Source organism: Epargyreus clarus, unplaced genomic scaffold (assembly GCF_041222505.1).
Source record: "Epargyreus clarus isolate Ecla_fem2 unplaced genomic scaffold, WU_Ecla_fem_2.2 ptg000024l, whole genome shotgun sequence".
NCBI classification, from domain to species: domain Eukaryota; kingdom Metazoa; phylum Arthropoda; class Insecta; order Lepidoptera; family Hesperiidae; genus Epargyreus; species Epargyreus clarus.
In genome coordinates, this window is record NW_027332231.1 from 9,733,051 (window position 1) to 9,757,052 (window position 24,002).

Consider the following 24,002-nt stretch of genomic DNA (forward strand, 5'->3'; position numbering starts at 1 on the left):
TTCACACCGTTACCTCGACATATTATAATGTACGTTTCTCATTAAAATGTACTATTTTTTAAGTGCCTTTTTTATGTGAATAACAGAATCTAATTGGTATTTTTTTCTTGTTCTAGGTTAGAACCGCCTTGTTCTGAGCGCCCTGATTGAATAATAGGTAAGTCCTTAGCCGCCCTTTACAAATCGCACCTCGCACGTTTTTTATTTACTCTCGTTGTTTTTGTGTGTTTAGGGTTAAATCTTTGAAGTCTACTGGAGGTCTTATTTTTGTTATTGTTTTTCTGTATATTTTACTACAGCGTAAAGGGTATTCAATTGGGTCAACGTTTACGTATTTCCCAATCTATGGGATAGGGATATGAGTGAGGTTAAACAGAGACGAACAGCGACGTTAAGTAAGAATGGGTCCGCAGGTGAGACAGCTGGTAGTGACATTTGGAGCGTTGTTTTTTCACGATTTTTTGCGCGAGAAGGTCCGTAGGTACGCCGTCTTTGTGCAGCGAACACCTGCCGGGGCGGCTCCGAGCCAGTTGGCTGCTCTATTCACATACATTATATTCCCTTTTTGATCGTCCTTAACCTGAATTAATATTGGTTTAAATATTCCGAGACTGGCCCTTTCCGTTACATCGGCCAATTTTGCGGCTTTTGTTTGTTACTCTTTTTGAAGCGCATTATTTTGTTTGTAGACCTTTAATACAGCGACATCTCGTTACTGTATACTTTGTGTGTACGCGAGCGATTTGTATAATTATTAAGTATAATTTGTCCGCAACTCTAAATTTTGACACCGAAACTGTTAGGGATGCAGAAAATTAACAATGTACCTCAAACAGTCTCAGTGGGTCCTTGAAGGTATCTCTGATGCGTGCGAATTGTCCCGGCTCCCGCGACATTGTAGGCGTACACCTGTACGTGTCAACGACCCCGCTCACCTGCTGGCCGGCAGACGAGCCCATTAGCATATCGGGGCCTGGACTTGAACCGCGCTAACCCAGTATGCGGGTTTGTTTGATAGATAGATTAAATTTTCCTCAACGAAGTGAAGAGTGTGTTCGCATAATTTCAACGTCGTTTGTGGGACGCTAGACTGCAGTGTTTGCTCCGGATGTAGCGCCGGAAATCTTGTTTGCGGGATTCTTTAGTGTTTTTTTTTTGTTCGTCGGCAGCTTTTAATATAGCCTTTTGGTTCTGAAAACTTTGAGTTTTCTCATTGTAACTTTGAATATTCTCTTTTTAATTTATTGTGCTTGTTCAAAGTTGATAATACTTAATAACGAATCTTAATTATAAACGTGTGGCGACTGTTCGCAGCTCGTCAATTTCATATTGAAATATATGTAATTAATTAGTGGATTATCACCAGTGTTATAACTTTCGGTATTCTAACCTGCAGCTCCGGATTCTATTGGGGTCTCGCATATCATTTTTTGATATTATGAACCTACCGCTGTGCCTCATGATTTTTGTCATAATATTTTCATGAAACTCTGTCATGCCCATTTGGTCAACATATTATGGGGTTACCATTTCCATTCAAGTAGGAAATAGGCAGAGCAATCCACCTTGAGTGGCTGCTGCCGCCTATGTATATCTGTGATAATCCCCAGATAAATTAGATTCCACCCTCAGGTCGACCACAGATGCGTTACTACCCCTTAGGAGTGAGGACTAAGTTTAAACCACTCGAATATTATAGAGGTAGCAAAAAAGTTGTTCCACCTAATGGTAAGTGGCTACTGCCGCATCTCTACCGCCTGCATCTGTAATAATCAATCCCAGATAGGAATAATCCTCCTGAAGACGACCACACACGAGTTGTTAAACCCAAAGTCTTAGTTGGAACGCATTGTAAAACATACAAATGTAAAAACATTTGTATGTTTTACGAAGAGAAAACCCTTGCCACACCCTTCAAACCAGAAAATAATAGCATTTAACACTGGTGTTATATAGTAGAAAAAGGCTGTGGCGCCTCTGTAATTGAACCACGAAGGGTTCTCTTTGCGTTAAAGTTGTGGTATATGTTGGCTATATTTTCTTATTCAAAAGCATGTTGTAGAACTTTTCATGAAAAGTCACAACGATCAGCGGGTAATAAAAGTTTTCATGGGCACATCGCGTGCACCGCCGGCACTGAAGCACACGGCTATGCAAATATGCCTTTGTACGACTTTCCTTGGTATTTCAATATAGTTCCACTCTTCTCGACTCTGCTTGACACTCGTAACTCGTGGCGGCTTTGTAAGTTTCAATTCAGTGACTGGTACGGTATGAGTTGCATTTAAATAAGCTTATATTCGTACACGCGTCATTTTTAAAAGTAAAATGTAATGTTATTTAATAGATGGATTTCTTCTTGTAATGTGATTTAATAGATAGTTCTCTGATTCTTAATTTTTTAAGTCTGATTATAGGATTGACATTATTAAAACGGTTTACGTTTTATGTTTGGGTACGTTTAGTTTAACGGGATTTTCAAATGAAAGGTAAAGGGTTCCACAGTGTTACTTGATCCAGCCCACCAAATGGCCAGTGGCTGCCGCCTAGTATTGACGTCTGCAATCACAACCTCATATAAGATTACAGTCCTTTTTGAGATTGGCCTCAGATGCCTTGCTACTCCTGGGGACTAAGTTGAAACGCCTCGGATAAATATTTCACCTTTACCACACCCTTCAAACCAGAACACTGCTGTTTATATTTAAAAAAACATTATTTTTTTGTGTTTACGTGCTTTATTTCACAATATCACAGTTAAAAAGCAGATTTTAAAAATCATGATCTGTCTTTCTGTACGAGTTTTTTGCAAACGGTTGCACTGATTTTAACAGACCATCACTATGTAAATACACAGTAGTATTTAGTAATAGTCCAATAGTACAATAGTTTGTACTTGAGCTAGATGTTACTTATTAGATTGTGTACCCGCTTTTACTGGTACTCTCGCGAGGACTAGCGTTTGAATTAATGTTTGTACTGTTCTGGTGTAAACAATTTAATAGACTTTGTGAACACAGGTAAAACAATGAAGCGAGACGCGTACGGCGACGACGGGCCCGCACACAAGAGGTATCGCCATCCCGACAATGAAGCCACTTTCCTCATTCCTAGCAAGGTACGTTTTACTATTCAATATTTACTCTACTTTTCCAAGGCACTGGTTTCCAAGCCGTTATAGGGGACCTCTAACGGCTTAATAATATTGGAACATAAGGTGTATTTGGATAGCCACAAAATATGTTTAATAGGTATGTTTGCCTTGATTTAAATTACAATATTAAATAAGGGAATGGTCCCTCAAAGCTGTCAATTCATTCCTCATTCTTCTCGCATACTTAAATATTTCTGACAAAAAATCTTTTAATATAAATACTTCCAACGAATACTTTCATAAATTCTCAAGAATAAATTGAGGCAAAGAAACTAATATTGTGCTTAATTTATTTAATCAAATTTGAATATTTAAAATACAAATCCCACTCGTAACTGCGGGCGAAAAAGCTTGCAAAAACAGCTATTAGAATAAGACGTTGGTTACTAAAAGGGGTGATATATTGTGACTGACGACCCTAAACTTTTATCTTTTTGATGGACGACGAGCCGGCTCCACGCCAAAAACGGGTTTACGGCCCCCAGCATAGGTGAAACATTAATGCGGTCTTGTGATCTCATACATGCAGACTGGTCACACAGTCGAGCTTAGTATCTCTTAGATATGGTTGCTTTCAGTTATAGCTCAAAACTGTTACGTAGCACATTTAAATTTTCATATCGATATAGGAAACTTTTTTCTCAAACCGATATCAGAAGCGTAGCTTTGTGTCGAGTTGGTAGTTTCAGCTGCGAATGCCCGACAGACGCACTTGTTTGGATTTGTATTCAATTTTATTCATTTTGTTTTTTTCTCGTCTCGGCTAATGTTAAAATCATACGAATATAAGATTGACAACGATTATAGGCTTTCCGTAATAGTTGGCTATGTATCGATATGATACGATATACGACTGAAAACGGTTTAGTTACGGTATGGTATCTCGGAACCATGTCTAGTGTGTTCCGAAGCGCTACCCCGACCGCTCGGTAAATAAAAGTAAACAAACATTTATTGTTTCACTGGCAGACAAAACCACTTGCGAGCTCGAGAGGGCTCGAGGCAAAGCGTTCGTTGCTGTCTGCCACGCCGACCATGAACTGCTTAACTGGCTACATAGGTTTTTATAATCGGAATAGCAAACGAGCATGTAGTTTATCTGATGTTAAGTGGATACTGCCGCATCATTGTCAAGCCTTTGCTTTTCTTGAAAAATGTCTTAGAATGATGAGTTAGATAGATCAAGTACGAGTTGGTAGACTTAGTATTAACGCACTTTTCAGAATTTTATGGAGAATTTTCGTTGACGTAGAATCAAAAGGCTACGGTCGCTCATGATAATTAATCTGTAATCGACCTCAGGTACGATAGAGTCATACCAGATTGACCACAGTTGCGTTGCTACCCTTGATGACTAAATTGAAAGGCTTCGTATAGGCAGGTAATTCTTTCTAACCCCAACTTTCAAACCGGAACACATCAACACTTAACACTGCTCTTATTAGGCAAAAGTTCCCGTTCTTCGTTCTCCAGAGTTAAATCACAGATGGTTCTGCCACATCTAGGCCAGCAATGAGTAGCCACACATGGATATCTTTAACAAACATTTCAGTCTGGGTCTGGATGAGGGCGTTTATACTACGACGAGCTTTTGCCTGCGGCTTCGCTCGTGTTACGAAATAATATTTTCATCCCCTATTTTATCCCCTTGGGGGTAGAATTGATCAAAATCCTTTCTTAGCGGATGTCTACGTCGTGACATCTACCTGCATGCCAAATTTCAGCCCGATCCGTCCAGTGGTTTGGGCTGTGCGTTGATAGATCACTCTGTCAGTCAGTCACCTTTGAGTTATATATATTTAGATACAGCAAAATATGCTTATGTGTAATATAAACTCATGCTTTTCTCGTAGGTGGCCGGTTCCATCATCGGCAAAGCTGGCTCCAATATATCAAAACTGAGAAGCGAGGTCAGTGCACTTTATAATTCACCCTCAAATACTTGTTTTTATTTTGTTTAATACTTTGAACGATTTTTTACAAATTAACGATTGATATTGTTAAAATTTTTCTTCGTAAATTAATAAATCATTAACCATTATCTATTCTATAGGTTGCGAGTTTTTAAGTAGTAAGAAATTGGTTTGATAACGAATAAAATTGATTATATTTATGTTTAATCAAATTATACTTTATTACTTAAGTTTTCTTCACATTTTCATAATTTTGTTTTTTGTTTAATAGTTTAATAATTTTTCGCCACAGGTACAGGTGTGAACTATTTATGTAAAAATAAAAAAATACTTCTCCGCTGGGTAATACGGGACTTACCCTGTCCATGTCTTTAATACCTTTAAATGCTACAAGTGATTCTAAATAACCTATTTACTGCTCAAATTTAACTTGCGAAGAAGAGAGTGAGCTTCAGTGGTCGTTTCGGCCATCCAGTTACGCGTCGGCGGCCAGCCCGTAGACAGAATAACCCCCCGGCAGCCAGTTGCAGGTCTTTAACGCCCCTGAGACGCCTCTGGCTCGCGGCGCGCCACGCACCTCCGCGCACACCATCTTCATCAATTTCAACACCAGTTTCTAACCTAAATGTGTAATTTGCGACACCTTCACACGCTATATAATTTGCTTTGTATTCAAATTAGAAAATTTCAAGTAAGCAATGGATCCAATAGCATTAACAGAAATTGTAAAAGTTGTGTGGAGGTGGAGCGCGTGTTGGAAATGATGTTTGGTATGGTGGTGCGTCGCGGAGAGGAGGTGCGAGGCGCGCCGCTACAGCGACTCTTGGTTGCCGGTCCCGCCCCGCTGGACGCCGCCGCCCCGCACCCGCCGCCCCGCCACGCAGTACAAAGCCTCTATAACAGTCCCAGATTGCCCCGGCCCCGAACGGTAAACTATATCGCCAAGCTACTCTCAACTTACCGCCCAAGTCGGGCTCTATTTGCTCTACTCGTCAACAGTCAGGAGTTGTTTGAATATCCAGGTTCCGATCAGGCGCTTCATCCCGTATCGATCCCATCACGACCCCGCAGGATGATGCACGTCACCTTTAATTGCCTTCCAATATGACTTTCCGGACCTCAGTGTCGATCTTGATCGCTCATTTTGCGCTACGGATTGCTCATTAAGGGCTAAGTTTTTCCAGTTCTCACGAATTCTACTCGTCTCCTTCCGAACTTTTTCAACAGTTTCAATATTACCTGTATGGATATGGATAACAGCAATATCATCGCCATCACGCTTTAAAATATTCAGCCCGGAAACAGACCTCCCTGACCGTTGATTTGTTACATCGTAATCAGTATTGTGCTGTGTTTTTTCCATGCCATCATCACAGTCAGTTCGGACCATTAAAATACAATTCTAATTTTCAGAGTTTTATCCATATCTGCGGATGTGGACACGGTAACGGAAATACTGAAGCAAATTCTTCCATGCTTGGCTGATGTAAGTATAAACATTGTAGACGTGGACATAGATTGATACACTTTAATTATATTAAAGTACTAATCGTTTATATGTTAATCAATCAGGCCGGACTGAAGGGAAACAATGAAGATTTCGACGTGCGTCTACTCATCCACCAGAGCCGCGCGGGCTGCGTCATTGGCAAGGGAGGTGCCAAAATCAAGGAGCTACGTGAGGTAAGTGAATGAATCACCTCCATTAAAAAACTATGTGTAGAGCTAGAGCTGTAAATGAAAAACATAATACTTCATTTACAATGAAAGACTAAAAATCAGTATAAACACATTGTATTTAAATTAATAAGCAGTCATGTTAATGAAATGCTATTACACTTATTTTTTCATTTGTATATACATTAACCATCTGAATAAGCAGAATGAAATCTTCATTGAGTCAAACATGAACACGCTAAATTATGAATCATGTTTACTTTTCTATTATTTTGACGACGATTGGAGTTCATTGAATTTCGCTGCACTAGTAGATAGGATTAAGTATAGCGGGCCGCACAATGCAATGCGTGTAAAAAACTCGCTTAAGTAAGATTTCAGGTAGAAATAGGCCGTAGCAGATGGTGTTTATAGTCACTCGCGTAGTTCATCTGCCGGGTGAGAGTAACAACCAAAAGATTTTTTATCGCGACGATGTTTTCGGGCTGATGCCGGTGCTCAGATGAAGGGCAGATGTGAAAGCAGCTGTCGGCCGTACCCGCGTCTTATCTTAATCGAACGGATGTTTTAGATAATTTAACCATTTTTCGACGCGACCTTTTTACTTTTCTACGTGCAAGACCGTCTGCCTGCATACCGTGTACGATTTTAGACAAGTACCCTAGGTTGTTAAAAATATTCGATTTCTGCATAAAGTTTGCCACACCTTCAAAATCGCCATCTTCGCGTCAAAATCGGAGCATAATTGTCAATTTTTTAACCAAGTCTCGCCACTGCATCGGAGGCGGACAAATAGCGTTAAACGGCAGCGGAACTATACCGTCCGATCAATTACCGCGCACAAACTTCCCCGGCGAAGTTTTAAAACGTATGCCGATGCTGCAATCCCGCTCGCTTGCTATCGTGTTTCATAACTTCGATAATTGAGTTTAGACAAAGCTATGTTTACTCGCATATCGCTAATCAAAATGGATAAAGCCTCGAATCTGCTGTGATCTTTCTTTATTTTCAACTGCATTCCTTAACTTCACACTTAACTGGCACTAAAAAGTCGTGAAAAAGCTTACTACTGCGTAAAAGCATTGTATTAGTGATATACTAACGGTATTCCTAAATTTAATTCCATGTCGATTAATGACGTTAAATTAAAAGCCAATGTATTATACAAAGATGATAATTTTCTCCTGAATTGCATACGTTATATTGTTGTGACAATATGTAAATAGGAATGTATTCTGTAGAGTGGAGAACCGCATAGTGACAGGTGTCAAACATGCCACGTTTCGCGATGTAAGCTTCGCATATGAAAGCTTGTTTACTGTACGCCGTTTTCGAGCGAACATTAGAACAAGCTGCGTTCAATTTGTATAGTAGGTACATGTCGGCGATATCCCACTACCGCACTTTATTAATAAACTGAACGAAACTACTTTAATATGAATCACTTTTATTCACTTTTATTTACAATTCGGGCAGAGTAATGGCTTACACGACTGACTAAATGCGAAAGAATCACGCTCTACCAGCGCGTGGACTTAAATACTACTCGAGTGACAAACAGCGTAAGAACTACCCTCTCACATCACTTGTTTTGTTATAACAAGTGACGTTATTCACAATAATTTTAACTATTAATAAAATAACATTATATTTAAAATATTGTTTTAAAAATACGAGAATAAATATTTTAATATTATTATAATTCATATAATTTATTTGGTATGACTAACAAAGTGTTTTGAAGTACTACCGGAAGTTGTCCATATTTTATTCTAAATATTAATTCCACATTGACAATCAAAATTAACATGATAATAATTAATATTATATATTATAAAAGGTCTCGCCGCCCATACGGCCATACTGACTCAGCGCGCTCTCTGCGCAATTCTGGTGTTACAAAAATAAACCCACAATAAATATAACATAGTTATCAAATGCCTCGCCGCCCATACGGTCATACTGATTCAAGCGCGCTCTCGGCGCTTATTACAAATGAAATAAAAATAATAAATTTCTTTTGTGGACTTAAAAAAAGAGAATCAATAACAATAAAACATTTTACATGTAAAACAAAAATATAACATTTCCTTGAACATAAAAAAATAAAAAAACATTTTAAACTAAAAACAAAAATAAAACATTTCTTTGAATATATAGAGAGAAAACAAAATAATAAAAACATTTTAAACTAAAAATAACAATAAAACATTTGTTTGCACATAAATATTTGTAAACTTAAATTAGAGATAAGATAAACAGTATTGCAATATGGTACCAGTAAGCCCCAGGATCCAAATCAAACCAACCATAACAACCATCACCCATATTGGGATCAAGCTGACAATAACCGGCATCACCCATCCCGGGATCTAGCCCCCAAGACCGGGAAAAGGAAACGCATGGTGGCCAGCCAGCGTCAGGGAAAGGAAATGCGGACAAGGCAACAACAACACAACACAACACAATAACACACATCGGGCATCACCCATCCTGGGATCTAGCCAACACACAAATCAGGCATCACCCATCCTGGGATCTAGCCTCCAAGACCGGGAAAAGGAAACGCATGGTGATCAGCCAGCGTTATGGGAAAGGAAATGTGGAAACATAGGCATCACCCATCCTGGGATCTAGCCCCCAAGACCGGGAAAAGGAAACGCATGGTGATCGGCCAGCGTTATGGGAAAGGAAATGCGGAAAGGAAATAAATAAAACGTAGTTACAAATTGTTTCAAAGTTCTCATTTACCCAGTGCCCATACGGCTCCACGTGTGCAAATTTGCATCTTTTTTTTTTTTTTTTTTTTTTAAAGAAAATAATTTGTTACAAAAATTGAAATGAAGGTTCAGCGGTCCAAATTGTGGCGTTGTGGCACCCAAGGACCACGCGCACCCCGACCACTCACTTGTAGCAGGTATCGACAAACCGCCCCTATGTCTCTCCAGCTAGTGCCATCTCATACTTAGCGCACTCAAACCAACCCTCCACTGGCCATCCGCGGCATGGCCATCGTGATAAGTCAAACGTCCTCGTGTGCTGTTCCTGTAAGACAGAAAAACAAACGGCGAATATTAGAATTTCCGCTCGGCCAATCCTGACTAACTCGTGTTAAGGTTATTCGCCACGCTAAAACTAAAAGACTAATGATGAATAGTTTATTTCAAATCACATGAATCTCTCAACGCACAATACAACCGTACTCAATTTCGACCTCTTTTACATTACTATCACTTTTCTAATTAAACAAAATTTTACACAAAATCGATCGGTCGCATTGTCTGTATAAGATTCCACATTTTCTACAACACCATTTAAACAAAAGAATTAGTCCCTTAACATTAAACTCAAACGCGTAAAATAAATTCCAACGAACTATTATTAATATAATATTTTTTTTTTTTGTTTTTTTTTTTTTTTTTTTTTATAATTCCTTCTAATTACTAAAATTACTTCTAAGTAATTTTGGTCTACCAAATACATCAAATAATTAAGAGACATTTAACCACTACATGTGATTGATGGATAACCCAGTAACCTCTTGTTACTTTTTATTAACGCAAATCCACTTACATGAATACACATAGTTTCTACTGAAACTAGACCTCCGCCATAGCTGCCTGCCCACCGCATAATACGGCTACACGACAACCTCTGGTACAGTCCGATCAAAGTGCTTACTCAAGTTCTCAAGTCATTATTGTAACTACTTTAAATAAATTTAGTCAGCTTAGCACCAATTACCCCGTAATATACCCCATTTGTATATAGAAAAACAAAATGACAGAAGTCTGGAAGTTCATCAATGACATTAAAACCCAAATTTTAAATGTTCTAACCTAAATCACCTTCACCTTGCTCAATACAACACACCGTTAAATTCAAACACGAGCGCCACTGAACGCTACGGTATCATATCTTCGCTGAACCCATATCACAAACACATCTATTGAGCCTTTACCGAAGACAACTCTATTCGCTTCATCAGAAAAAGAAATGAGAGACCTTATGAATCGGCTTGAGAGTACAAGCTTGAACTTTGGCCTTTTGATAAACAGGAGCAAAACTAAAATTATGATGATCTGAAAGTAGTAGACAGACAAAGAGTGGACGCATTTGAGATGTGCTGGCGGCGAATGCTAAGAATCCCGTGGACAGCCTTCCGGACCCACGCATCCATCTTAAAAGAATTACACCTAGAGCATTCCCAACGTCTCTCCAGCATTTGCCTGCACCGCATACTTAAATACTTCGGTCATATAGCCCGAAGAAATAATGACAACCTAGAAAAGCTACTGGTGACAGGCAAGGTGGAGGGCAAAAGACCCAGAGGACGCAGCCCAAAACGATGTTCAGACCAGGCATCGGACCATCTACCGGTCAGCGAGGCGATACACCAGGCCACTAATCGGAATCTCTGGAAAGACGCTATAAAGCAAAGAAGTCACGATCCTCAGCATTGAGGGACCGACTATAGAGAGAGAGAGAGAGAAGAGAGTCTCCATTGAACAACGTGTAGACTATTAAAATAGCATTAATACGACAAACTTCAGAAAATTTTCACAAGAAATAATGAGTGTACCCGCAAAAATCTTAAAAATTCGTAATTCGTAAGTAAATTCTTTCCCAACAGTGGTCATATTCTTGTAGCCAAATTCTTAACAAACCGTCAAGTATCTCAATTTTTAAAGCATAAAGTCACTTACCGAAAAGGCTCTTACTAACTCACCGCCTTGGTTTTACCAAAGTCAAAAGTATCCTGCCTTATAGCGACCCGTAATATTGACCACCTTCCGGTACGTTTGCGGTCAACACAAGTCCAGTATCGTTGCAATACCACCAATAAGCAGCTATAGTAGATTCTTATCCTGTGAACACTCAAATATTAGGTGAACATTATAAAATTACAAGATAGAAATAAATTGAAACAATAGACCACCCAAGTGATTATAAGTATCAAAATGGCAACGTGTCGCCCGTATGAAATAAACGGTCATACTAGACCAGGGTCCACTCCAAAATTGCACTGCTCCATACGCTCAGTCCCGCCATAATCAAAGCATCCAACGGCTGTCAAACGCTTTACCAACGGCGTGGCTTCCTAAGGCTTCGTTCAAAGCAATCCCAGGAAAATCACCAAACACGCGCGCCAAATGTGCGCGCCATTGCCCCGAACCAATAAACATCACCATTAATCTCCATCATGACCATGTGGACACGTAGGTCCATCCCACCGCTGCTGTCGGCGATATCCCACTACCGCACTTTATTAATAAACTGAACGAAACTACTTTAATATGAATCACTTTTATTCACTTTTATTTACAATTCGGGCAGAGTAATGGCTTACACGACTGACTAAATGCGAAAGAATCACGCTCTACCAGCGCGTGGACTTAAATACTACTCGAGTGACAAACAGCGTAAGAACTACCCTCTCACATCACTTGTTTTGTTATAACAAGTGACGTTATTCACAATAATTTTAACTATTAATAAAATAACATTATATTTAAAATATTGTTTTAAAAATACGAGAATAAATATTTTAATATTATTATAATTCATATAATTTATTTGGTATGACTAACAAAGTGTTTTGAAGTACTACCGGAAGTTGTCCATATTTTATTCTAAATATTAATTCCACATTGACAATCAAAATTAACATGATAATAATTAATATTATATATTATAAAAGGTCTCGCCGCCCATATACACAATACCATCAGCTGTTTTCTTTTTAAGAATGCGAGAAGAAATATATGTACATAGACAAAAATTACTTTTTCTGAAAGAAATGTGAAGCTTGAAATTATCCATTATACCATTTTTTGTGGCGATCAGCTGATTCCGTGTATTTCTTTTGTCAATTATATGAAAGATTTCGATCTTGTCAATGGGATCTACCTGTGACTGAATACAATAAAATAATAGTCCCAAGATGCAATAATATTACCTTGGTATGTCATTGTTAACTCTTCGCAAAATGTTTCAACTCTTCGTACTGCATTTAAGTTAATTTCATTGAATAAGCTTTGAACCTTTGTTGGTGAATTTGGCCCAAAAATTCGATGGTATTATTTCGTCGGCCCGAATAGTTGCGGTGTAATGGCACTACATATTTTCGTGCTTACGTAACTTTATGTAACCACATGCTTAATTGTAAAGAAATGTCTCGAATTACGATGACGATTAAACAATTTATGGGGTTGCAAGTGGGTATGCTAAGTATGTTGATTACTGTTTAAGACATAGATAAGTATAGATATCTCACGGCCTTGTAATTGAAGGAAGCTATTAAATGGCTTAAACGGCTGACAATTCTGTCAGCCATTTAATGGCTGTCATGGTGTAATTTACGCGGAACAATCAGTTATGTGGTACAAAAACACGAAATCGAAGAAAAAGTGCGGAGAAATATCGTTTCATTCGTAAATGATCTAAAAACTACATTTTTTAATACTTTTCAAACACGAAAATGGATGACAGTGACAATTTCAATTGTCAAACTAGTTACATTTTCTTGTTAGGGGTGAGTAATCTTTACTAATGTATAGTTTAACAAGAGATCCGAGTTGTGTTACCGACCCTTGCATACTCGGCGTTGCACTGTCAGCGCGGAGTGCGCAGACGGCGGCGGAGCGCGGTGCGGCGCGTGCGCGGGCGGCAGCTGCGGCGGCAGGTGCGCTCGCAGCCGCCGGAAGGCCGCACAAAAAGCCCCGCGCACCTGGGCCCGCCGCCCTACCTACTTGCACAATGCGCGCGCCACATAAGACCTTCCTTCTCGCTGACCTGCCTAAATAGAAATTTCGTTCGGAACACATGCCGTTCGTCGCCGCTGCCGTAACTTTAGAATTTCGAGTATGATGTATTCTTGAGACGTCAGGTACGCTCCGCTCGGCGTTTCCTCCCCGTTCTGTCGCTTTGTTCCCTTGTTGGCATTAAGACGTGAAATTTTCGAATGCGTAACAGTTTTAAGACATGGTTACATGTTTCTTTGATGTTGTTCTTTCAATGCAAAGAATTCATGATGACTTGATGAAGTCTTTAATTGCAATGTAGCAATTGTAGTTCACGGTATCGTCCACATTCTTTATAATATTTCTGGTAGTCTAGGAGGGTTTCTGGTAATGCCAAGGATCGATTCTTAATGGACCAAACTACTAAACGGTGAATATATAATTGTTCAACAACAACAAAAGAATTATGAATACTAATTCGATCCTCAAAAATTAATTATCGCCTTAGAAACCTTTAAATTACTATTTCTAAACAAGCCGTGAAGCTCGAGTTGGTAACATTTGGACTGCGTTCGAGGGTGGCACACGTGTTGGTGAGGTTTCTTCCGTCGGAAGCGCGGGCGCGGCGCCGTGCTCAAGTTACCGGAGGAACGCACGTGACGCTACGCTTTTTGTGAACACCACATCCTCCCTTAATAACGAACGAAAAAACATACGGCGGATATGCGACAAACTCATTGACGATATAAGTCCGCGAGGTGAGACGATTTCGTCGAAGTAGTTTGCGATGATTGAAACTTTTTGCGTGATTGAATCGACTGATTGACTGCTGCTGAGCTTTCATTGCGGTAGCACACATTAACTTTAAATCCATTAAGTTATTAAAGCGTCGATTAAGGACGTCCTTTTTTCAAAGTAATTGGAATGTTATTAGTGGTCGCAATCGAACGGGTGTAATTCAAACCGGCCGCGCATATGTCTTCCCTGTGTAATTACAGGCCCTGGTGGGTGACAGGGCTGGTGGCGGTGACACCGGCAATTACGTCGAGCGGCACACGCGAGCGTTTCCGTTTCCGATCGAACCGCGCGCCTCGCTATGGCTTCTTCGTACCATCAAATACTGCTAACCATAATATCGACCCATGGCCCACTTCCCATGTTCAATTCTTGTATCGTTAATGTCTTTGTCTTATCGTTTCCGTTTTTGTTTTATCGTTTCCGTCTATGCTAACAACAAAACTAAGGAACGCCAATATTATGAAGAGTGGTATCGTTATGTCTATAGCCAGCACTACTAATTGCTGCTTTAATTCCTGAACACTAATAAAAACAATTAAAGACTCCTGACATTCCAAAAATGGAAAGCTGACAAGCGCATTATTACAAGTGCTGTACGGTTATGTCGTCTGCACTTCAACCAGACTGTTTTGGATGCGGACGAACCAGACGGAACTTAAAATTCTAATGAGTGCTTTGTTACCGATGCCGAATGGTTAAGTCGCGAATAAAGTTTATGAGGAATGGGCGAAGTGGCGAAGGCGTGGCGCGTGCGGGCGCGGGGCGGCGGAGCCCTACAAGTGCACCGCGCGGCGCGGGGGAGGGGGGCAGGTGTTGCACGGCGCCCCGGTGCGCTCGCTCCCGGCACTCTGCCGCCGACCGTCCTCGGGGATGGTCCGGTCTCCCGGAACACTCGGCGTCGCGTGACCGGCTAGTGCACGTAATATTTCGGCCGGCTAGTCCTTGTGTCGTCCTTTGTTATACTCTTGTGGTAATTGCTCAAAATTATATTTTATAAATAGTTTAACTTATCGTTCCGAAATTTTAACGCGAGTGTTAGTTTTCATTCAGTGATTCAATTTTACGTAATATTCTTTGTGTGACCGTTGCTGCAGCAGATACTATTGTGTGGAGTTCATCGATCTTTGTGGTGAATTTTTTTTGTCTTTATCCGCAAGACTATTTATATTTTTTAATTGTAATTTTGGTAATATAATTTAGTGTTAAATATTTTTGTGATGTTGTTTGTGCGTGTCGGGCGGTGCGGTCGACGAGCCCACGTGCGCGGGTCGATCTGTTGACGCATGCGCACTTTAACTTATCAAACGTCACCGACAGACACCAAGTAATCATTTTTTCGTACTAATTTATTAAATCAGTTATTTTACTTTCTACATTTTTATCACTCTAGATTCATAGCCTCTTTCAAATTCCTAGCTTTCTTCGTGCGTTAAGACTACTTAAGACTCATAAAATAAATAAACGGTCCGACTTCAACATCGCATCATATCTGATATTTTCGATTAATTAAACATGATTTAATTACTAACTTATTTACAATTTAACTTCCGTGTGTTTTGATAGCTTCTTTTCTTAGCTTGAAATGAGAATTATAATCTAGCCTCGTCGGGCATGGTGCAGGTTAGCCAAATATATTTTAACAGAATTCACTGCATCATTCCTCACAGTTCTTTATTGCCAGCAATTTATCATTAAATCCGAACGATGTTACTCGATTTACATGTCAATTGTATCTTGATTGTAAAGTAAAAAAGGGGTACGTTCAAATCTTAAAACGCCTACATAAAGATATTTTAGTGTTAACGCGGAAAATTAACACCGTTGATACATTTAAATCGATGTAAAATTATTTTCAATTTATTAAATTATACATCCATCATAACTGTTCTTTGATGAATCTGTTTCTGAATAGCGTCTCATTAGCCCACTAATTTCTTTCGAATTGAGCCTTGAGGCTTTACGTTTCTTGATTTCGGTAATTACTGATTGATGTTTCTTCTATAAAAAAGCAGATTTTCTGTCTGTAAGTTTAAAATAACTGCCCAATTCTAAACTTATATTGATCATGCTCAAACGAATTCTTTCTTGAATACGTGCGCTAAAGTTGTAAATCATTGAATTGATTTGTCCCAGAGTGTAGAGCAATAATAGACTTCCGTACGAATTTGTAGTATATAATCAGTTTTACTGCAATAAAATGTGAGTTTCCGCGTGTACCTACAATAATGTGGCTCTGTTTACTGAAAGTATTACAGTTCAGTGCTCTGATAGCGGCAAAACAGAGTAGATATAAATACATATGTGCTAGCTAGCCACTTCATTGCAACTTCAGTCCCGAGAAAATATGAATAAATATGACTCCGGGGACGCCATTGCAACGCCTATTTTTTATTTCATAGGTATTAGAGGCGCTTTAGTTGCTACGTTCTTAGAAAAACTTATACGAGGCAAACCGACCGATCTCAGGCTATACTCATAACTATCGGGGTTGAATACAGATGGCATTTGCTACTTATGATCTAGAAAACAATTGCTATCCGAAAACAGTTCGCCACCACAAAATTTACACATTTATTTATTTTTTCATCATACATGTTATTTACATGTGCTTGTAATTTTTAAATAATACGTCTCTCCATTATCAGAAAACCGGTGCCCGGTTGAAGATATTCTCGAACTTAGCGCCGCAGAGCACAGAGCGCGTGGTGCAGCTGGTGGGGAAACTCGACGCCGTCGTAGAGGGCGTGCGTGAGGTGCTGCACCTCATTAACCAGGTGAGTGCACTGCACCGTCTACTATGTTCACTGCATTACAGCTACATAATAAGAAATTGCAACACTGTGAAAGGTTAGAATCAAGATGCTTCGACTGGGGTGGTGTCTTTTACACCTATTTATAGCGTGAAGCAGTTCTTTTCTTTCGCGACGGATGTATATGCTGGTTAATTTACATATGAGGCGATTATCTTAATCATCATGAATGACATCGCATTCGTGATTGGTTTCAGATAGAACGTTTTATATGAAGTTGGTTACCAGATGTCCATGGGAGGCAGAGGGACTGCCTCTTCGCTTGCTACTTGAAACTTATAATAAATAATGCCATTATATTGTACGATTACACGATGCGATATCTGAACATTTACCACTTACCCACGAAATACTTACCATTGATTTCGATTATTCACATTAGCTATTAGGGTTCGTACACAAAACTGCGATGCGACGTCGCATCGCAAAAATCTGCGAGCTCCCTCGACGCATCGCAAGAACTTGCGAATTAATTCGCATCGCACAGTGGTTGTTGTTGTTGGTCACCCTGAGAGACGCTACGCCGCACGATATCGCATCGCAGCAATTCGCATCGCAATTTTCTGCGTTGCGAATTCGCATCGCGTCGCATCGCAGTTTTGTGTTCGAGCCCTTAATCTTATTTGGTGTAAGTTTAGCATTCTCAAATCCCAAATCGGTCATGTTTTCCTTTTTGTAAATCATTGCCACATTTCAATATAAATTGAAACGTGTGCAGGTGCCGATAAAGGGCAGCATCCAGAACTACGACCCGCACAACTACGACGACTTCTACGCGGACGAGTACGGCGGGTTCGGCAGCGGCGCGGCGGGCGGCTCGCGGCCCGGCGGGCGCGCGCCGCCGCCGCTCGGGCCCGCCGCGCGCCCGCCCCGCGCCGGCCCGCCGCTCGGCCGCGCCGGCCCGCCGCCGCCGCGCGCCTTCAATGACTACCCTGGACCCGGTACGCATAGATTTTTTTTTTATAAAATAGAAATAGCAGACGAGTATGCAGTCTATATGCAGTATGGTAAGTAGCTACTGCCTCCCATGGATATCCGTAATGAACCCCAGATAGGATTAGATATTCTTACCTGAGGAACGCCTCGGAATAAGTCTGTCTCCCTTACCCCACCCTTCTGATACTTACATAATTAAAGGTGGTAGGTTCAGTACAATGCGACAACCGCCGCGGTACATTGGAAGTGTGGGAGGGCCAGCTGACTTACATATGACGCATGATCGCTTTCTGTTTTTTTTACATGGTACAAGTAGCAAACGTGAATGCAATAATAAGTGGGTACTGCTACATCTGAATGTCTATAATTAACCCCAGATAAGATCAAAGTTCTACCTGAGGTCAGTCATAGATGCCTTGCTACACTGTGGGCTAGCTTGAAACTGCCTATATAAGTATGTCTCTCTTGGTTTACAGCAGTACCTTAACTATGCTGTCTATGTATATTGATAATTACACCACCGGTATCCCCAGGCCCCGGCCCCGGCCCGCGCGGCTTCGGCCCACCGCCCCGCGCTGGCTTCGGCGGCGGAGCGCCCTACGCGGGCAACTTCGGAGGCGGCCGCGGCGGCGGCTTCGGGAACAACGGCGGCGGACAGCCGGAGACCACTACGCAGGTCACCATTCCCAAGGATGTGAGTGGATTTCACTTATGCTGAAAAAAATACAAAATACATTATTTATTTTTACCTGCAAAATTTTTGTTGCTGGTAATATCATGATGGAAATATTAAAAGTAAATGTAAAGAATAGCACACGAAACAATTAAATGGCTATAACTACAGTAAACTCTACTATATTTCTTAAGTAACCGTGAGCTATCCGTGTTATTGACATATAGATTACATTTTGTCTAGAAACATTCAACATTCATTTTCCCCTGCTTAACGCTCTACTCTTTGGTGTATTGAGGGACTCACAAAAATTATACCATTCTATGTTAAACTTAAAACACTAATAGTATGATCAAAGTTGTGATAACACCAAATCATAATGTCATATTACAGCTGGCTGGTGCCATAATCGGCAAGGCGGGGTCGCGCATCCGCAAGATCCGCGGCGACAGCGGCGCCGGCATCGAGATCGCGGAGCCGCTGCCGGGCTCCGACGACCGCATCATCACCATCACCGGCACGCCGCAGCGCATACAGATGGCGCAGTATCTGCTGCAGCAGAGGTATAGTGTACCTACACTTTTTTTTACTACTCATTAACATTTTACATTGAATGAACGATTTTGTCGTATCTTGTCGTATGAACGTGCTAAATCTGAAGGAACTACCCGCGAGCTATTTTAAGGCGTACGTAAAACTGACGGATGCACACACGCGTGTTTGTATTGAAAAATTGTTTGAGCGTCGCCATAAGGCCGGACGTGCGAGACAGGTTCTTACTGGAGGGTGACCGCTCACAGATTTCTCTTGAAAACGGTTGAGCACAGCCCTTACGTACCGCGCGTTACATCCATTGCGGGTCTCAGACCCTATTCAAACATTCGCTACATGTACCCGCGCATGTTTTACGTACACCCTTATAAACAATTTAGGCATTTATTGGTAATGGTTAGTCAATTGCTTCCAAAACTATAGCAAATTTTCTGAGCTTCATCACAACGAAGATATGTTTAATTAGAGTCTACTCAACATCAATAATTTTGTTAATTTTCTTTATTTTTTGCATTTATTTCATGCCAAACATCAAATCATGTGTATAATATTAATATCATGTACATTGCATGAGATATTGCATAAGATTCCACTAATTTAATATAATTACATTAAAGATTTTCGGTCAGCCAGATAAGAATTATCTTGACCGCATTGCATGTTAAGATATCATTTACCATTTAACACTTAACATTGAAAATGCTATGACAAAACCAATATCTAATTTTCCCAACTAAATTGTTTCAATACCATCATTATGTGTTACCCATCGCCATTACTAACTCTGCTTGTTTTGGTTAGAATGTTTGAAGAGTTCCCAGACTTGGCCCCAGCCAAAAATAAGATTAAATAGTTGAGTTGGCATGAACATTGACCATGTGACGTCGTAGTTTTGTTCAGGTAAAATACCAACACATTGTTTGTATTGTAGTTCGCTCTCAAAAAATGTTTTTTGGTCTTATAGTCCTATTTCGTACTTCTACTACAGTATTCTATTTCTATTCTTAGATTTCCTAGATACTCTTTCGTATTTAAATATGGGTTATATATATTTGTATGAAAAAAAATATATTATTTAATGAGAAAATAAAAATATAATTAGACAGATACATGTACTTTTTGTATATTAAAATAAGGTTGTTAATCTACTTTATTATTTAGTAGCCACCATCTGTATTGATGTTTAACTTCTTTTTAGTAATCTAAAGGACACTCTAGTAGACATAAGAATTACAATTTTCTTCCTATAATCTTTGTTTGTGTCTAACATGTGTGTGTGGTGATTAACATTTTAGGTGTGCGCTCAACTAACGGGGTCGGCGTTGGCCGGGCGTTGTATGGAAGACTAGTGATTTTGTTGTTTGATTTATTTAACAAAAAATCACTAATCTCCGTACAAAGCTCTGGCATAATCATCGAACGAAGATCACTCCTTTCGCATCGCATCTACGTAACTCTATTTGTCACTAACTCTATTTAACCTGTGTTGTTTTGTCAATGTTTCTTAAATTATCTAATATGATGTTGCACTGATTTATTTATTTAAAAATGATACAACTATGACAGTTTAATTTATTTAGTGTTTTTAATTTACAGCGTGCACGAGAACAATCCGAATATCGGCCGCGGGAACTTCTGATTTATAAAGAAGCTGCGATGAGATAATTTCGCTACATAGCTTTACCATAGTCACCTCAACCCATTTGTACAGTATCTGCCCACTCCCACGCATGAAGTGACTGTGTGAAAGTTGGTTAAAATAAGACTAACATATAAGCACCGCCAGAGAGAAGAGTAACACTGAGGCTCATTTTTTATCATACCTGTAAGCCGAACCAAACTGATAATAACTTATGATAATTGATTGATCTTAGTTAAGTATATTTTACTGGTGTGGTTTTGTATAACACGTAAAAGAATGCATTTATCATTATTATTTAATATACAAATATTAAGATTGTGTCTATGGTCAATACATTTAATTTACCTTTTTTTTTTGTTACTTCAATGTATTTTAAGTGAATATAGAATAGAATAAATTCTTTATTTTGTGGATTATTGTTTTTTTACTTCGCATCCCTTCTTATTAAAATACACTAACTTGTCAGAAACACTCAGTTGGTTATTATATTAAATACATACTTACATTTTTTTGTAGATCCAACACTGATGCTTGCCACTCTACTGTTATTGAGCACTATATTCAACAATTTAATAAAGACAGACTTTTCCTTTATTCTATAAACTTATTGCGTTACCTAACAAGTTACAAAAAATGTGGGCAAAATGTAATTAATGTCTGATTTACATGTAGGTAAATGTAAAATATTCAAAGATGACATTATCTGATATTTATTGCCCTGGGATTCTCAAGTGATGAACAGATGTCTAGACGGACGCATAATTTTAAGACTCAATTCCCCATACATAATTAAAATATGAATTTAAGGATCTAGTGTGGGTGTTCTGCCAATTTTCTTATAAAAAAATTTATGAGCACAGAAGGATTTAAACATTAGAAATTGTATGTGAACATTGTGAACCAACATTAATTTGAAAATAAAAAGTTAGTTTCCCTAAAATATTTTATATTCTTTTGAGGTAGACATTGAAATTATTAAATAATTCGTAGATTATATAAATACCAAAATTACATTCAAAGAACCCAATTAAACAATTTTGAACATATTGTGAACACAATAAGTTCAAACAGTTGTGCAAACTTCACACTGTTCATAAGCGCATATATTAAAATATAAGTAGTGATATTCTTATCACAATAATTAACATCTCCAGAACAAAGATGGCTTTTAAGATAAACTACACACTTATGATAAAAGTTTATATTTAAGTAATCACATGTGTTCCCTTACGTACATATTTTACATATATATTGAATGTATATTTTGATATACATTATTATACAAAAATTGATTGTTAAAAATATCTCCACAACTTAAAGCTCTTTGATCAGATTCAAGTCCATAGTTTGTCATCGGGTTGAGTGTAAGTCTGAATGTTCATGTTTGTCCAAATAAAACAAAATATACACAAGAGGTATCACAACACCAAGAATGAGCACAATACACACTAAATGAAACCATTTACAGCCAAAGTCTGCACCGTGTGATGTCAGCTCTTTCACAACTACAGCTTCCACTGAGATCTTTGGCTTATCTGGCAATAATTTACTGTCCTCAGACATATTTTCAGTAATCTCAGAGTCTGTATAGGGAACCACTGCGGGTGCAACAGTGCTGTTCAAAACAACTGCATTGCAGTCTATTGCACAATCCTTGCTGTCCGTGCTTTCATGTTGATTATTCTGATGGTTCGTTACAATGTTTTGAACAGGATTTTGAAGAAGATTGTGAATTGTAAGATTGGGTATGTGATTTGATGTAGAGGGCACTGGCTGGGGCTGCTGTGCTGGTATCAGCTCTGTCAGTACCGAGTATGGGGTGACAGGCACTTTGATTGTCCGCCTTGCATATATTTCATTATCTTTATGAATTTGGTTGATCCTTTTTAACTCTGAAATCTGAAAAACAAGAGAAAAATGCTTATTTAAATATAAATTTATCCTTAGCTTCCTTAGCTCAAATTTAGCTGTATTCCTTCTCATTATAGAAATACAATTGCAATGATTGATTTGTTTTAATTAATAATAACGCACTGTGTGATGTTAAAAATGTTAAATTTTTAGATAATAAAAAACAATGTACCTTTTGTATAAACAAAACAGTAATACGAAACTATACAACTAACACTGAAATGTGCATTAAACACCGATAATATACTCTTCATGAATAGGCAAGAACATTACTGGATAATTATAAAGCCATTATTTCTCATCATTTATCACATTACTTACAGCATTCCTTTATATATTTTTTTATTTAATTAGAGTTAAAAAAGTCAAATGGTCATTGCAACTAGATTTACAACTATTAGTGGTGAAAATTAAACTTACGGAACAATAAAACCTAAGAGCGATGGCTTGGAGCGTATCCCCCTCCTGGACTTGAGCCTCGATGAAGTGTTCCACAGGTTTTATCCTGTGCAGCTGCACTTCGCCGTTGTAGTCCTCCTCGTGCTTACCGCCGAGCATCGTGTAGCCGTTCAGGTCATCTCCGCTGAGCATCGAACGAGTCCTTTACGAACATCGACGACATCGTTAGTATCAACACGTAAACACCAACATTACTACACTACGCAACTAATCCTCTCTTTGACTTACCTTTGTTTCATTTTCAAAAACAACACTAAAACTAAATGTTACTAGCATGACCCGAAATAGAATTCAATGATACCTGTTGTAGATACAAATGACAAGGGATATATTGACAAAATAACCACGACCAGCTGTTATTTCCCCATAATGATCTTCCTTGTTTCTTTGATAAAGAATTTTGACATTTTGCCACATAAAACTGTTTACCGATATTCAGATAATACAGATTATAGTAGAAATGTATACTTCATGTGATATATCGAATTGATTCGATGTTTTGACACGATGCATCAATATGTCTCATTATAAAATATCGAAACGGTTCAAAAATACCATAAGCATAATTAATTGCAAATACAGAATCGTTTTTAATCAATTAAATTATTTGCATAGCAGTCACAAAATTGTTTTATTGTTGAAAGTAATCGATTATAAAGCCCGCTCCACATTCTCGCGAGAACGCGAGAAAAGCACAGAAATGAGAATGTGGAACCGATACGAATCGGGTTTTT

General features: G+C 39.0%; 2 protein-coding genes across 3 annotated transcripts in view; one reads left to right on the forward strand and one right to left on the reverse strand.

Moving 5' to 3' along the window:
- The window catches only part of HnRNP-K (Heterogeneous nuclear ribonucleoprotein K), a 33,779-nt gene extending 12,468 nt beyond the window's left edge, over positions 1–21,311 (forward strand). The window contains exons 2-12 of the mRNA XM_073086639.1: positions 117–157; positions 3,021–3,118; positions 5,008–5,064; positions 5,952–5,995; positions 6,481–6,553; positions 6,640–6,750; positions 16,931–17,059; positions 17,814–18,036; positions 18,565–18,725; positions 19,098–19,267; positions 20,853–21,311. Of these exons, the coding sequence (XP_072942740.1) occupies positions 3,029–3,118; positions 5,008–5,064; positions 5,952–5,995; positions 6,481–6,553; positions 6,640–6,750; positions 16,931–17,059; positions 17,814–18,036; positions 18,565–18,725; positions 19,098–19,267; positions 20,853–20,895 (1,101 nt within the window). The 5' untranslated portion in view covers positions 117–157; positions 3,021–3,028 and the 3' untranslated portion in view covers positions 20,896–21,311. The remainder of the gene's footprint in view (positions 1–116; positions 158–3,020; positions 3,119–5,007; positions 5,065–5,951; positions 5,996–6,480; positions 6,554–6,639; positions 6,751–16,930; positions 17,060–17,813; positions 18,037–18,564; positions 18,726–19,097; positions 19,268–20,852) is intronic.
- A 773-nt stretch (positions 21,312–22,084) lies between these two features.
- Positions 22,085–23,725, reverse strand: LOC140752362 (lysM and putative peptidoglycan-binding domain-containing protein 3). Of its 2 annotated transcripts, none has more exons than XM_073086630.1 (3): positions 23,570–23,725; positions 23,230–23,410; positions 22,085–22,797 (listed from the first exon to the last, which is right to left on the reverse strand). In XM_073086630.1, the coding sequence occupies exons 1-3, from the start codon at positions 23,683–23,685 to the stop codon at positions 22,249–22,251; spliced, it is 846 nt and encodes a 281-aa protein (XP_072942731.1). In that variant the 5' UTR covers positions 23,686–23,725; the 3' UTR covers positions 22,085–22,248. The 2 variants fall into 2 exon arrangements, with proteins under 2 accessions (XP_072942731.1, XP_072942734.1); XM_073086633.1 differs by having other exon boundaries at positions 23,497–23,705.
- Between the last annotated feature and the right edge of the window lie 277 nt (positions 23,726–24,002).

Coding starts and splice junctions, on each gene's coding strand:
- LOC140752362 (XM_073086630.1), bottom strand. CDS start 23,685: ATGTGGCAAAATGTCAAAATTCTTTATCAAAGAAACAAGGAAGATCAT. Junction 23,411..23,569: donor GTCATTTGTATCTACAACAG/GTATCATTGAAT, acceptor ATGTTCGTAAAG/GACTCGTTCGATGCTCAGCG. Junction 22,798..23,229: donor CTCTTAGGTTTTATTGTTCC/GTAAGTTTAATT, acceptor CTTGTTTTTCAG/ATTTCAGAGTTAAAAAGGAT.